This window comes from Rhinolophus sinicus, chromosome X (genome assembly GCF_036562045.2).
Source record: "Rhinolophus sinicus isolate RSC01 chromosome X, ASM3656204v1, whole genome shotgun sequence".
Classification (NCBI taxonomy): Eukaryota; Metazoa; Chordata; class Mammalia; order Chiroptera; family Rhinolophidae; genus Rhinolophus; species Rhinolophus sinicus.
This window is the reverse complement of record NC_133768.1, coordinates 112761447-112778238: the sequence shown is the minus strand read 5'-3', so window position 1 is coordinate 112778238 and position 16792 is coordinate 112761447. Positions and strand designations below refer to the sequence as shown.

At 37.6% G+C, this 16792-nt stretch overlaps 2 protein-coding genes across 3 annotated transcripts in view; both read left to right on the top strand.

Annotated features, from left to right (window-relative positions):
- FAAH2 (fatty acid amide hydrolase 2) overlaps positions 1 to 3784 on the top strand; it is an 84743-nt gene extending 80959 nt beyond the window's left edge. For both annotated transcript variants that reach the window (XM_019719518.2, XM_074323639.1), the window contains exons 10-11: positions 1130 to 1324; positions 3358 to 3784. In XM_019719518.2, the coding sequence (XP_019575077.1) occupies positions 1130 to 1324; positions 3358 to 3533 (371 nt within the window). In that variant the 3' untranslated portion in view covers positions 3534 to 3784. The remainder of the gene's footprint in view (positions 1 to 1129; positions 1325 to 3357) is intronic.
- Positions 3785 to 8055: 4271 nt separating this feature from the next.
- On the top strand, positions 8056 to 9549 carry LOC109439252 (germ cell-less protein-like 2). The gene has a single exon (XM_019719516.2). The coding sequence runs from the start codon at positions 8056 to 8058 to the stop codon at positions 9547 to 9549; it is 1494 nt and encodes a 497-aa protein (XP_019575075.2).
- Positions 9550 to 16792: the final 7243 nt, after the last annotated feature.

Below are 16792 nucleotides of genomic sequence, written 5' to 3'. Positions count from 1 at the left end.
GGATGCATATGTCTTTTGAAATTAGTGTTTTGGATTTCTTTCAATACACCTGAAACTAATCTAAAATAAAATTTAATGTCAACTATAATTTTAAAAATAATCACGGGTACATAAAATACAGCATAGGGAACATGGTCAATAATATTCAAATAATTGTGTACAGTGTCAGATTGGTAATAGACTTATTGGAATGATCACTTTGTGAGATATATAAATGTTGAATCACTATGTTTTTTTGTACAACTGAAACTAATAATTTTTTTTTAAAAAGCCACTCTATTCCCACCATGACTTAAAAAAAGAATTACATGTATGAAGATACTTATTGCAGCATTGAAATTTTGGAAATAGTTTATATGCCCAACAAACATGGGCTAGTTAAAGAAAATGTATGGTACATTCCTACAATCAAGACCTGGAAACAACCGAAATGCCCATCAGTAGATGACTGGATTAAGAAACTGTGGTACATTTATACAATGGAGTATTACGCAGCCATAAAGAAGAAAGAAATCTTACCATTTGCAACAACATGGATGGACCTAGAGAACATTATGTTAAGTGAAATAAGTCAGAAAGAGAAAGACAAATACCATATGATCTCACTTATATGCGGAATCTAAAGAAAAGAATAAGTGAATGAACTAATCAGAGACAGTTTTGGAAACATGGAGGAAAAACAGAGGGTTGCTAGAGGGGCGGGGGGTGGGGATAAGGGGAAGGTGAGAGGTTTTGGGAACGTACAGAGGGATAGTGGATGGGGGGAGGGGGGTTCACACAGTGTGAGGGATATAAATGATAAACGTCTAAGTTTTGCTTTGTCTTGTGCACCTGAAACTAATTTAAAAAAAAAATCATACAATCATAAAAATCCTTATGATATAATATTCTATGGGAGAAGCTAGGAACTCTATATACAGCATTATCAAAAGAAACGAGTTCACATTAGTTGTCAGTAATGCTCACGTATAGGTGGCAAGGTTATGAGGTTTCTTTTTCATCACTTTCTTACTTTCTCAATGTTCTAGAATGAATATATGCTGCTTGAATAAGAAAAGATAATATAAAGAATACTAGGATTTAAAATGAAGTTTCAGACCTTAACTTGTTATATGTTATCATTCTATAGGCCTGGCTTTGTTGGAAGAAAAGCTCAAATATAACAGTGAGAAGTACAAAAGGTTTAAGGCGATGGAAGAAAGCCTGCACAAAGAGTTGGTGGAGATGCTGGGTGACGATGGTGTCTTCTTATATCCCTCCCATCCCACAGTGGCTCCCCAGCATCACGTTCCTCTGACAAGACCTTTCAACTTTGCATATACAGGTACCTAATTGTACTCCTTTAGGTCTGTAACCTTAAAGCAATGGAGATGTTTCCCAAGAAAACCATAAGTTCCTTTTGCTGTTGGACAAGTTTTATACATGCATGTCCAAAAATGATGTGCAGTTAAAAAGGAAATTCCAGAAAACAGTTGCTGTGGCCGTATGTGGAAGATAATTTGCTAATATCTGCATTCTCCCCAGTAACCCTGCAAGTAGGTATGAGTATTCACGTTTACAGAATTGAACTTCAGGGAGGATCAGTGACTGTCCTCTGTCACACATTGTGAACTCACTGAATCTAAAGGCTGCCTTGACTATGCTGATGCATGGTAAAATCAAGTCAGCTTTTTTGCTAGGATTTGTGGCTTCCCAAAAGATGCTAGTGCCAAATATAATTCTCCAAGATGATCATTTATTTCCCTACTGAATTTGATTCATTCTATTATCCATCCAATTAATTTGTTTAAGTTTCAACTGGTTTAGAAACTGTGTCTGGACCATGGTTATGTGAGGTGTAAAGGCCCCTGGAAATGTACTCGCTCAGTTTCTATGGTTTCTCTAGGGTCTCTGCCAGAGAACCACATTACTCTTAGAGATAAGGTAGGACAGCCTTTTTCAAATATACTTTCGTACTCTAGAAACCTGTGGTCCACTTTAACTTGATATTTGGAGATTGGTTTACTTGAGTTCAAATACTTGGTTCTATTAGTTTCTACATGTGTATCTGGAGCAAGACGTTGAATGTTTCTGAACCTATCTCCGCATCTAGGAATTCCATCTAGGGTAATCCATACCTTGCACTGTTGCTGTCAGATTAAATAATACATGTAAAGTACTTGGCATAAGGGTTGTGGAAGCTGAGGTGGAGAGGGTATCAAATAATAGTTTCTATCCTTTTGAACCCTCATACATTGCTGGTGAAATGTTGCAAAAGTGTTGCAGCCTTTTTGGAAAATGGTTGGGCATTTCCATTAAAACGTTAAATGTTAATTTACCATATGACCTAGCAAGTTCACTCCTAGGTATTATATGTACTCAAGAAAAATAAAAATATGTTCATACAAAGACTTGTACATGAATGCTTACCACAGCATAATTAATAATAGCCAAAAGGTGTTAACCCAGCTGTTCATTAACTGGTGAATATATAATCCAAATTTTGTATATCCATTCAAAAGACACACTATTTGGCAATAAAAAAATAAAAATAAAAACTTGGACAAACCTTGAAAACAATATGCTAAGAAGAAGATGGCCAGAAACAAAAAGATTGCCTATCATAGCATTCCACTTATAGGAAATGTCCAGAATAGTCAATCCACGGAGATAAAAAATAAATTAGTGTTTTCTAAGGGATTGGGAAATAGGGGAATGGAGAATAATTGCAAATATTTATGGAGTTCTTGGGGTGATGAAAATGTTCTAAACATAGATTGTGGGGATGGTTGCAGAATTCTGTAAATTCACTATCATTAATTCATACATTTAAAACAGGAAATCTTATTTTGTGTGAATTATACTGCAGTGAAGCGGTATAAAACATGAATAAGGTAAAGAATTACAATTTACAAATCTAGACTAGCACAAAATTATATTACTAATGTTCATAAGTAAAGAAAAAAATCCATAATGCAAGAACATATTACCCCATATTAACATTTACTCTAATTTTTCTGAAAATGTTACAGAAGGCAAGTTAGGAGTAGCAGACTGGAAAACAGCTCTAGCTCGCATTCACATTTTCTGCATTGAGATCCGGATTTCAGCTTTTACTAGCCCAGCAATTGTGGATATGTTATGTAACATCTCTGTTCTTCAGTTCTTTCATCTGTAAAATAGGAAAAAGTAATAGTTTCTGTCTCATGGGTGTGTTGTGATAATTCAAATATTTAGTACACATCAAGTCCCTAGATGAGTCCTCAGCTGCTGGTAAACTGTAACTATATGTTTGTAGCTAGTAGTAGTAGTAGTATACAAATAAGTTTTCAAGAACAGGTCTGGACTTCTCACATTTTTCTTGTTTGTTTCATTCAGGCATCTTCAATGCCCTGGGTTTGCCTGTGACCCAGTGCCCACTGGGTCTGAATGACAAAGGACTTCCTCTAGGTATTCAGGTGGTGGCTGGACCCTTCAATGATCACCTGACCCTGGCTGTGGCCCAGTACTTGGAGAAAAGTTTTGGGGGCTGGGTCTGTCCTGGAAAATTTTAGTATGACCTACTCAAGGTGTGTGTGCATATGTGTGTGTCTTTCTGTAGGTTGGGTGAGATCAAGCACCAGCAGGCAAGTAGAGTAAAAACAACTGCAGAAATATTAACTTGTTCAGTTATTGTTTCCAGTCTTCTTTCCTTTACTAACTGTTCACTTTAATAAAATGGTGATATTTAATTCCTTCCGTCAGTTTACTGGAGAAGATGATCATGTAAATGAATAAGTGCAATAAAGTTTTCTATGTGCTCTAATGTGTCTGTTTTACATACAACATGGAGATCAGAGAAGGGAATATTCAGTTTCAATGAAGGGATCATAAGCCACTTCACAGAGACGGTAATGCTTCAACTGAGAATTGAAAAAGACTTACGTGTTTGCCAGGTTGCCAGGCAGGCCATGAAGTAAGGTAATTCCACTTAGAAAGAGCTATAGTGGCAAACGCAAGGCATGAAAACTAGGTGGTGAGTTCATCTAAGTGTAAGTTCGTATGAACAGTGAGCAGCTGGAAAGGACAGAAATGCATGAGACTGCAACAAGACGAGCTCCTCCAACGTCATCAGAAAAATTGTATTTCATAGCTCTGTCCACTAAGAGGGTCTAGAAGCAATGCCACCTTAGTACAAATAATCACAAATAACACCCACACCTTCCTTTCTAAACACCTTTTTCCAGTAAAAATAACAAAGGCTTCTTGGAGAAAAATCGGATTCCAAGACTGAGAGAGAAAGTGGAAGATGAGCTTGGAACAGTTTATTGTGCCAGAAAGTTAGGAAGTGTTCAAAACTGAAGGAAAACATCAAAATGACACAGGAACACTTTAAAGAGGCTCTCAATGACCAAACTTGGGACAATTTGAATATCAAAATGAGTGACAGTGACGGGTTATAACTAAAATGCAAGTGGAGATGAAGAAAAGTAGATACAGATGTACAGATATGGAAATAGATATAGTAATATATATTTTGATGGTTGCAAAATGATGACTTTCTAATGCTTGTTATATATATGTATGTATGTGTGTATATATATATGTACACAATATATCAAACAATAGAGTTATATACAAAGTTATATATGTTTATATATAATATGTTTTATAAATATATACAAAATTAAAATATATAAATCCATATAAATAAAACATATGACAATATATAAACATATTATACATATATAAAACAATAAAATAATATAGGGTTAGAAATATATAATGATAGATTTAGAAAGTGGTCATCTTGCAACTATCAAAATAACACTTAATTCAGACATGATTCATGAATGGATGCTAAAACCATTGGATAAAAGTTGGAGAACAGTTGTCAGGGAACTCAAAAGTTGTTTCAGTGTTGAAATATCTCTCAACCTGTTACTTATTAATTACTTATTAAGAGTGGGGGATGTTGATTTTCACATGGAGATATATGGCAGACAACTCCTTAATCAAATGATCAAAATTAATATGAACAATAAGAAGAAATTAATATCACATGTCTTCTGGGGAAATGCACCAAGAAGGATATATCATTACTTCTGTGATGTTACTTCCAAAAAATGCATCACTTGGATCTAATCATAAGAAAGCATCAGGCAAAAACAAATTTCTGGACATTTTATAAAATAAAGGGCCCAAAGTCTGAGAAATTGTTCCAGATTAAAAGTGACTAAAAACACATGATAACTCAATGCAATGTGTGGTCTTGGATTGGAAAAATAAAGTTGCTGCAAAGGACAGCATTAAGACAATTGGCAAAATAGGAACATGGTCTTTATATCAGATAATATAACTCTGTGGAAATTTCTGAATTTTATAATTGCACTGTAATTATGTAAGGGAATGTCCTTATTCTTAAGAAGGGAGCAGCTGAGAGCCAGGTGAGAGGGTTTGCTGCATGGGTGTGACATTGTAGCAGATTAAAAACTAGGAAATAGGAAAGAATACAAATATATAACAGAGTTTATATTGTTCTCTGTCCCCAGGAAACTTTCGTAATGGTAATAGATAGCTAAGGGTTCCTCAAATGCATTTGACATACATTATCTTATGTAAAGCTTGCATTTGACATACATTGTCTTATGTAAAGTTTGCAAGAGCAACTCTGTAAAGTAAATACAGTTATTGTCACTTCACAGATGAGGAAACTGAGGCACAGAAAGGATTAATCCTTTGTCCAAGATGGCATAGCTTGTAAAGGGCAGAATGTAATTCCTATTGTCTGTCCTGTGATCCAGACACTACCTCCCTCAGAAAAATCCACATTGTTTATTGTGTTAGTTAAAATGCTTTTGGCTTTAAACAACAAGTACCTTGATTCAGACTAAATTATAATCTCATATAACAAGGCTTCCAGTGGTAGGGTGAATTCCAGGCAAGGTGGTTATCAGTGCATCAGGGATGGTATCAAGAGCCCAGGTCTCTTCTGTGTCCACGCTCTGCCATCCTTTGTGTTGGCCTCCTCCTCAGGCTGGTCCCCAGATGACTGTCCCCAATGCAGTCTTCACCTCCAGATAAAGTACATGTCCAAAGACAGAAAAGACCATCTCTTCCTGGGTCTCTTTTTTATGGGAAAGGAAACTTGTCTAAGGCCAACCCCTCCAGGAGAAATCGCCCATCCAGCACATTGGGTAGCAGTGGGTCCCACTCTCATTCCTGAACTGTTCTGTAGATCTTGGGAACATTGTAACACTGTGCGATAATATTAGGATGGAGAGATTTTGCTGCCTACTGGTAGTAGTTTAAAGATAGCTAATTCTTCACAAGATAAGTAAACCAAGGACCAGAGAGCTTAAGAGACTTGCTCCAACTTCACTGCAAGGTAGTGGTGGAATTAGTTTTCAATTCCAGGTCTGTTGGGCTTTAAGCCACTCATATGTTTTCAATGAAACCCATCAAATGTGCTTGCCTTATAACTGGAAGTCTGTATCTTTTGACGTCCAGTTATGAGTACTGGGAATGTAATGTATAACATGACAACTGTAGTTAACAGTGCTGTATGGTACATTTGAAAGTTGCTTATATCCACTCATGTGGGATATAAAACTAAAAGCAACAAAGGTAAAGACAAACAAACAAAAACTCATAGACGCAGACAATAGTTTAGTGGTTACCAGAGGGTAAGGGGGGGTGGTAGATGAGGGTAAAGGGGATCAAATATATGGTGATGGAAGGAGAACTGACTCTGGGTGGTGAACACACAATGGGATTTATAGATGATGTATTACAGAATTGTACACCTGATATCTATGTAATTTTACTAACCATTGTCACCCCAATAAACTTTTTTTAAAAAAAGAGAATTTCTCCTTCCATCTTCTCACTCTATGCATCTTGGTATGTACTCTTTTGTATAATGCTTCTGTCAAATTATGAGTATGAGAATTTACAAATGCATTAAACTTTAATATTTAGATGTGAAAAAAGATTAAATAATACCATGGAAGTTCGGCAAGGAAATATAGCACAAAACCCATATTTGGAAAATCTGATTTGGCTTCTTAATAATGAAAACTTCTTTACAGCAAAGAGTCCCATAAAAATTAAATGGTAAATGAAAATAATTAAAAGAAACATGTGAAAATATATGTGATAGGTATTAACTAGTTTTACCTTATAAGAAGCTTTCACAATCAATAAGGAAAAAATATAAGGAAACCTTTCAGAAATCAGCAAAGAATATGAAGATGTAACTTACCAGAAAATTTTTGAAATCTCTCCCCTGTCTAGTAATCAAAGGCAATTCAAATGGGATACCACTGTTCACCTTTTTAAATTGCTGAAAGTTGTAGGTAAATGGTTATATTAGATACTGCTGACAGTTGAGTTCTCTCGTACTTTGGCATTAGGAGTGTGAGTGTGTACAATCTTTAACACTGATCAAAAAGCTATGGCTCATAAAAAAATAAATAAAAATAAAAATACAAAAAAGAGAGATAAGCATTGTACACCAATAAAGGATGAAAGAGGAAAAAAAATAACGAACTTAAAATACCAATATCAAATTCTTAGAGTCCTCACCCAAACCTATTAAAAAAATCTTGGCAATGCTTTTTACATTTTTTATATGAGTCATATAAAAATTATATTGAGTAAATATTAACAATTACAGTGGAAAAATTATTTTTCTCCTATAAACTTCTCTTGAATATAATTTATTCTATTGAGAAGTGTGACAGGATGAATTCCAAAGTTTTTGTGTGACATATATTTGTACTTTCACCTAAATAGAAGACAGTGTGGAATAAAAAATAAATAAATAAAAAAGCTATGGCTTAGTCATTTCCCTTGTAGAACATTCTCAAGGAAAATCTGGAGGTGGGGACCCTAGCATGGGGCCAGGCTCAATGAAAGACTGGAGACAGGGGGCGGGGCCCCGCACTGTGAAGAATGCAGAGCGTCTATGACGTTTCGAGTGTGCCAAAGGTTTCCAGTGAGATTAGGCCTAGGCAGACTTCCCAGGACGCTGCAATACCATGGCAAGAAAGTCTCCGAAACAGTCTTCTTTCGGGGCTCTGAGAATCTTCATCTATGGGGGCCTTGGGCAGTCGGATTCTGAGACACACAGAATCAGAAATAGCTGAACCGCGTGAGCCAGAACCCCAGGCAGGCCCCAGTTGTGTATCTGGTATCCGAAAACGCAGGCAGAGCTGCGGGCCCTCCTTGGACCAAGAGTCTGTGAACAGCAGCACGCCCCTACACCAGGAAGAGAATCTACAAATCGTCAGCACAAGCCACAGTAAAAAAGTTAAAATTGCATCTGAGCCTGCTTACCAAACTTTATTTTTGAATGCGGAAACCAGTGACATTAAAATCCGTGCTCTGGGGAAACTATGGTGTTTACACAAAATGTTTTTATGTCAGTCAGACTACTTTGCTACTATGTTTAGAGGTTCTTGGAAAGACTCTCAGGAAGATATTATTGACCTGGACATTAATGACCCGAATATAGATGCAGAATCCCTGCACTTTGTATTAGGTTCGCTGTACAGAGATGAATTTGTCCTAAGTGAGCCCCTTCAAGTTCCACGAGTTTTGGCAACAGCATGCCTGCTTCGAGTAGAGGACTTAATTCGGCAGTGTGATGAGGCCATGAAGAAAGCAATTAATGTGAAAACTGTATGTGGCTATTATGCAGCAGCAGAAACGTATGGATTAGATTCTGTAAAGACACGCTGCTTTGAATGGCTTCTCCACAATTTGATGACACATCCAAGTGTTGAACTTTATAAAGAACTCAATGTAGAGCTCATGAATCTGCTCCATTCTTCTTCTAATTTATTAGTAATGCAAAAGGAACTGGATGTATACACCACACTTAAAGAGTGGATGTTCCTTCGTCTTAACCCAGCTTGGAAAGGCTCAACAGAACAGCTTTTAATTAATGCAAACAACTGGTTTTCCAGGCACAGGGAAGGTGCTGGAAACATTGCCTTCCTTGAAACCAAACAAGGCATAACATTTCAACCAGTATTTAAAAATTTGAGGTTTCAGCATATGATCTGTGACCTGGCCTCCACAAGAGTTATTGAGCAAGATACTCTAATACCCTCAGAATGGTTATCATATGTTTATAAACAACAATGGTTTACCTTCCTTAGAGCACAACAATACAGGGAAACTGGTCCCCAAGACATCAATGAAACAGAACTTGAAGAATATAGCATGAGGTGTGGTAGAAGGATTGCCGAGAATGGAAAATACTCATGGAAGTGGTCAGGTTATAACTTTGGCTTTCCGTTACATGTTATCTTCACCAGCCATTATATAATTTTCAAGCAAACTACTTACAATTATTCATGTGACAGTTCACAACCTCGAAGAAATATTGCATTCAGATTAACTTTGGTATGTTTTGATACTAGTGGGAACGTAACTTTCAGCAAAACAACTGGTTATAAAATCCTTACCTTTGCAAAGGATGAAGAACAAATGGTAATGAAGTTGGATGGCATTGTTCTGAGATTCCCTTTATATATATTCTGTAACTTCCTGTTTATATCATCAGAAAATCCAGGACATTGATCATCTTATCAATTAAAATATGTTAGCATTTTGAAAACTTCTGATGTTTAATTTCATTTAATGGCCCTACCGTTTAAAACAAAATACAGATGACCAATAACAGAAATGAAAATCTTTCAAATGTGGAAACTATCATAAATAACTACTTTTTAATATTCATTTTATTTCTATGGATTTATGAAGAAAAAGTTTAATTCCAAGAAAATATCTGTGAAACCAAATAGTCAATTATGCTGGCATCTCTTTCTTGTCATTTACCATCAACCATCACACTCCAAATGGAAATAAGAGACTGTATTTCCAAGGAACCAAAATTAACTAACTAGTTAGATAAATTTTACCCTAATATTGAGACAAAATAAAGAATTCTCTTCCGTGCTGAAATTGTTGTGCAAATGTGGCTTTATTTGTGAAATATTACAGGGGAGAGTCAATTATCAAGTAAAACCTGAGATGAGGGACTCTTTTGGACTCTATAATATAGTTTTAAATAGCCAGGCAATGTCAGATTTTATAACATTGCATACTATATAATTTAGTGTTAATTTTTTAATTAAAGTTTATTGGGGTAACAATTGTTAGTAGATGAGGTGATTTCTTCAAGTGTATTCTACATTTCAGTTATTGTATTGTTCACTTCTGAGTGGTTTTTTTTTTATAGTTTCTATGTCCTTTTTTTCTGCTTTCTAACTCTTTGTTGAAGTTCTCCCTGATGTCATTGAGCATCCCTATAACCATTGTTTTGAACTCTTTATCTGGTAGGTTGCTTGCCTCCATTTTGTTTAGTTCTTTTTCTGGAGTTTTCTCCTGTTCTTTCATTTGGGATGCCTTTCTTTGTTTCCTCATTTTGGCTGCCTCTCTGTTTCTACATATTAGGTAGATCTGCTACGTCCCTCAGTCTTGGCCAGGTGGTGTTACGTAGTAGGTGCCCTATGGGGCCCTGGCACAGTTTCTCTTGTCACCTGCTCTGGGTGTTTTAGGAGTGTCCCTTGTGTGGTTTGCATGTGCCCTCTTGTTACAGTTGACCCTTGGTTATTATTGGCACATCAGTGGTTGGAATTGACCCTCAGGCTGATTGGCTGTGGCGTTTGGCCACATTCACAGCTTACAGGCTGTTGCGTGGGGGGCTTACCCCACAAAGTGAGATTTGCCCCACCAGGCTCTGGTGCCTGTTGAGGCCACCCTTAGTTTATGCTGCTTATTGGGCTAATTGGGCAGGGCTCTGCTGTTGTTTGGAGCCAGCCTCCAAGTATGTTGGTTCTGGATCCTCTCGGGAGGGACTCCGGTGCAGCCCCAGGTCATCCCTTGCCTATGACTGGCTGGGGACTACCTGATAGGAGCTACAAAACGATTCATTTTTGTTCACTTCCTGTGCTAAATCTGGAGGCGCTTGGGAGAGGCCATGCTATGAACCGAGGACATTCGCCACCAGTACAGGGCCTGGGGCAGCTCTGCAAAAGGCCAAGACACCCCGAGGCCTGCTGCCACCTTCTGGTTCCCTTAAGGTTCAGCTGCTGATAAAGCCTCATGTGGTATGCAAGTTGGGTGAGGCACGGTCTCACGGAGTCACTAGAGTAGGAAGAGTTGTGCTCACCAGTTTAATGTAGATTTTGTTTTGGTGCCAGTGCTGAGCCTGTAGCTACTCAGCAAGTCTCAGAGCACACCAAGGCCAGTCACCATCTGCCTGAGGTCCAGGGATTCTGACAGTTTTCCAAGGAAGAGTACAATATGGGCGGGGATGTCTACTCCAGGAGAAAGTGCCTCCAGCATTGGGGGAGTTGGGTGAGCTCCATCCCAATGGAGCTCACCAGACCAATCAGATTCAGATTTGACCATGTGGGGGCGGGCTCAGCACAGGAAAGATGGTGCTCACCTGCCGGCTGCACAAGAGAAGGACACCACACAGAGAAAATGGTGACTGTCCTCCAGCCTCCGTCCTGAAGCCATACACCTCAGTCTGCCCCACCCCCTATGATTCCTACACTTCCCAGGTCACGGACCTTCCTCTGGAGCCCAGGGTGAGTGCCTGTGAGTGAGTAAGTCTGTGTGTGGGCCCTTTAAAAGGACATCTGGGTTTCCTGCAGCCTCCCATCCCACCTGGATCGTCGTAATCCCCGCTGTTTTTCACAGGCAGATGTTGTGGGGGCTCCTCTTCCTCGCACCACTACTCTGGGCTGGGGAGCTTGGTGTAGGGTTGGGGTTCCTTTCTCCTCTGGGGGAAACCTTCATGGCTGAGATATCCCTCCTGATTTTCAACCACTACACAGAGTTTTGGGGCCCATTCTGCATCTCTGCCCCTCCTACCAGTCTCAATGTGGCTTCTTTAAATCCTTATTTATAAAACTTCTGTTCAGCTAGACTTCAGATGGTTCTCCAGGTTGATTGTTTTATAATTTAATTGTAATTTTAATGTGTTCATGGAAGGAAGCAGGCACAGTGTTTGTCTACTCAGCCATCTTGGATCTCTCTGGAAGATTAAGTTATTAATATTAACTTTTAAGGTTGATGTTATGACAGATTATTTTAATGAAAAAATAATTAGTTTTTTTGCCTTTAGAAAATGTGTTTCCCTTGATCTTTGGACTCTAAAGTAACATTGAAAAATAACAGAGTAGTTCCGGCTATCTTTTTTTTTTTTTTTTTTTTTTTTTTTTTATTAAATTTATTGGGGTGACTAGTGGTTTCCAGAGGGTAATGGGGGCGGGGGGTGGGGGGTGGGAGATGAGGGTAAGGGGGATCGAATATATGGTGATGGAAGGAGAACTGACTCTGGGTGATGAACACACAATGGGATTTATAGATGATGTAATACAGAATTGTACACCTGAAATCTATGTAATTTTACTAACAATTGTCACTCCGGCTATCTTTTTCTTCTGTTTTCATCACATCTGCCCTCAGCCCTGAATTTAGTGTGCCAAGATGATATGGTATTCTTAATCTCTTCTGTTCTACATGTACACTTTAAAATTGAAATCTGAGTATCATTCCAAATATTTTCCTGATGTATTATTAATTTAATCTACAAAAGTAGAATTCCATGAAACATTGAGTTTTGATTGCTTGACACTTCTGTTATATGTGGATAATCCTAACTCATTTGGTGAAAAGTGATTCTCTGTGTTCTAGAGAAGCCATTCCTTTTTCATAACTATCCAGAAAATCATATTAAAATAAAAACTAGTAAGTTTGCAGCTAGTTAGGTCCCAAATGTATTATAAGATAACTATTTACCAATTTCAAGCTGACATATACTATGATAAATGCCTGACTCAATGGCTCTGGTAAGATCAACAAAAGTTATAAAACAGAACTCATTTTCAAATATCTAGAATTTAAAGTGGTGAGAAGAATTAACATAGATATCAATTACATGAGGTTCTTATATTGCTTGGGCATTTGAAAGTAAGTTTTGGTCCAGTTTTTCTTCTTTTTTTTTTTGCATTTAGTTATTTTTTTTAATTTTTGAGACAACTGTAGATTTGCATACAGTTCAAAAATCCTGTATACCCTAAGTCAGTCTCCTGCAAGTTAACATCTTGCATAACTATAGTATAATACCACAACCAGGAAATTGCCATTGATAATTATAATCAAATCTTATACAGATTTTTCCAGTTTTACATGTACTCATATTTGTGCATATATTTTTAGTTCTGTGCAATTACATCACATATGTACAGTTTATATGTCTACCACCATAGTCAAGATATAGAATAGTCCCAGCACCAATGTTCACTTATATTGCATTGCTATAATCAGCCTCTCCTTTCTCCCCTGCTTTGCACCTCATCATTAAAATCTGGTCACCACTAATTTGTTCTCCATCTCTATACATTTCACATTTCAGGAATGTAATATAAATGGAATCATACACTATGATAGCCTTTGAGGTTGACTTTTTCACTGACATAAATTCCTTGAGATTTATCCAAGTTGTGGCATCTATAGTTTTTATTCTTCTCAGTTTTTGTGTTTTATTAATAAAGCTGCTATGAGCATTTGTTTACAGATTTTTTGTTTAAAAATGAGTTTGCACATCTCTAGAATAAATACCCAAGAGTGTAATTTCTGGGTCGTATGGGAACTGAATGTTTACTTTTATAAGAAACTGCCAAAGTCTTTTCTAGAGTGGATGTACCTCATAACACCATCAAGGAAATTTTTGTGGGATCCCCTTTAACCATCTTCATTCCCCATGCAGTCAAAGGCCTCCTGAATTCTCATCACATAACATTTTTCACTCAGCAGCCTCACCTCCTATGAAATTCTTTTGTTAACTGTTCTCACATAACTCTTTTACATTGTAATGATATTAACCCTTTTACTCTGCTCCCTGCTGTTATCAGCTGTTATCAATGAAGCTTCTCATGGCTCTTTAACGCAGGCTCACCTGCTGACCCCTAGGAATGATCTGCAGGAAACTCTTGTAACACTAACTTCCCCGTGGTTCACTGCTTTTATTTAAAAGGTGACAATGGCAAATATTGTGGTGGATATTGCATATTAACACCCTTTGATGTAACTGAAGCAGCACCTTTGCCACCTACTACAGCCCAAAAAAGCCAAATTATTCATGCTTACATGGGTCCACCCCATAGCCAAGGGCAAATCATACACTATGATAGCCTTTGAGGTTGACTTTTTCACTGACAAAGGCAGTGAAAAGGCAAAACTGCCAAGGGCAAAACTGCCAACAATTATACTAATAATAGATATGCTTCTGGAGTAGCTCATGATTTGGGGATTTTGTGGAAGTAATGTGACTCCCTTAATTCCAGCAGAAACAAAATTTTAAAATGGCCTTTATGTTCAGGAAGTATTGGATGTTATACTTTTACCTGCTGCTTTAACTATTAAGATCCCATGATGTTCTAAACTTGACTGGAAGCTAAGGGAAATCACTTTGCTGACACTGCCACGCAAATGCTACCCTTAAAGAAACCAGTAGCAGTCAAACCTCTGTCAGGGTCCAGAGGGATATTTCCCTAAATGGTAACTTAGACTGGATAGAGCAGCCCAACGACTGGCCTCAGGGAAGAAAAAACAAGATTGGAAGTCAAAAACTTGTTGGTTTGATAAAAAGAGAAAACTCTGGTTCAAGCTAGATAACAACTCAGTCCTACTGGAGACTCAAAAATTCCCACTGCTAACTACTGTGCATGCATTAAATCGTTGGTCCACTGACAAAATGATAGCGTTCATGTATCAGTAATGGTGGGGAAATATTAATAAGGCTGAAAAATATTTCTACCTAATTTGTTCCACTTGTCCAAAGTACAACCCAGGGAAGCTTGGTTGCACCGCTCCTGAACACTTAAATTGTTTAATGGAACATTTGAGTTTTGGCAAATGGATTCCATATAGCTTGCTCCATCTCATGGATATAAATATGTTTTAATCATGGACTATATGTTTTATAACTGGACTGAAGCTTTCTCTTGCACAAAAGCTATTGCTTCTCTGTGACTAAAGTCTTTCTTGGAAAAAAAAAATTCCTACCTGAGGAACCGTACTTGTACTCCATAGTGATCAGAGAACCCATTTTAATGGTCAGATACTTCAACAAGTCTGTGCTATTTGACCAGTGTTACAGCATTTTCACTGTTTACCACTCTCAATCCTCAGGTTTAGTCAAGCACATAAGTGGCATTATTAAGACTCAATTGGCAAAATTTGTAGATACCCTCCAAATACCTTGGCTAAAAGCATTGTTGTTGGTCTTTCTATATCTCACATCTACCCCTTTGGGCCTCCTAAACTCTTACCCTTTTAGATGGTCACAGAGCACCAAGCACCTGGCCCTACTTTGTATGATCCATAACTGATTACAGGACATATTTCAATATTGTAAAGGCCCAGTTGCTTCTATAAAAATTAACCATGTTCTGGTAGAGCTCATATTGCACTCTAGGGAGACAAAAACCTTAATAAATATCCTTTGCTACCTGGAGAGTTTGTCTATTGGAAAATACATCTCCAGAAATACTCTCTTTAACCTCTCTGGAAAAGCCCCTTTGAGGTACTGCCAAGCAACCCTTGTACAACCAAACTCCAGGGAATAAACTCCTGAATTTATGTGACACATATAAAGACCTAATGCTGACTAGACATGCATATCATCTGGTGACCTGAAAGTAAATATTTCCCAAAATTGAGGCAGATGACTCCTGATGAGACAGCTTCCCCAAGATGTTTAGACAAGACCAGTTGGAGTGTTTAAAATTCACAGAAACCTCTTTCATCTAGACTATTAACTGACTCTGGATTGCTACCAGTTCATAAGTCTCTGAATTTGCAACCGACCGGTGGTATTATTGATAAGACATTTTGTACCAAACAGTTTATTTTGAGATAACAATACTGTTTAACTGCTTAATGTTTTATTCCTGCATTGTGTCTTCCCAAAGTGCTTGTTTAATTATTTCAGTTCTGAGTGTACATTGGTCATATTCACTATTTTAAGATACAGACTTTGATGGGAAATGCCTAAGAGACCTCTCTCCTACCTCTCCTTGTTACTCAGATATGATCACAATAAGTTTTCAGACTGGTAATTTTCCTCCAACATGAGACACCATACCCAGGAAAGGTCTTTCCTGGCATGAAGGGACAAAAGGTCACTGAATCTCATAAAACCTGACTCTTAATCAGCAATGCTTTTGGAGAAAGACATTGATCAAAGGGAGAAATGAACAGAAACCACATTTAAATTGGAATTGGGAGGGCCTATGGGGGAGCTCTCATGCCTGACCATTCATCATCAAGTACTCTAAACAAGAAGAGACATACTTTCAATCTACAACAGGAAAGTGTTTTTTCTACTCTACCATTCCAGCAAGAAGGAGGAGGATCACCCAGCAACCACTAAGCCAATGAAGACTGTTACAACTCAGCCAATGAAAATCCACTACAATTCCACCTCCCAGTTTCCTCTAATGGATTCTGTTTACAGTAGTCCCTCTGATCTTCCTCTTTTCTCTATAAATAAAAACATTTTTAGCCTTTGTTTTCTGGACATGTGTATGGTTTGCCATTAGACCACATGTCCCAGAATGCAATTCTTTTTTGTTCCAGAATAAACCCATTTTGCTAAAGAAAATTCTGGCTATTTGTTTAAGGTCAACAAAATAAAAGGGAATTAACTTTGAGAGCATTTACTTTGTTTCATTAATCATTAGAAAGGTTTCTTAGCATAATATCTTGTATAATTCATCCTTTTTACACTAGATGGACAACATGG

Bases quoted from the DNA above. Each gene is read 5' to 3' on its own strand.
- LOC109439252 (XM_019719516.2), top strand. From the start codon at position 8,056: ATGGGGGCCTTGGGCAGTCGGATTCTGAGACACACAGAATCAGAAATA.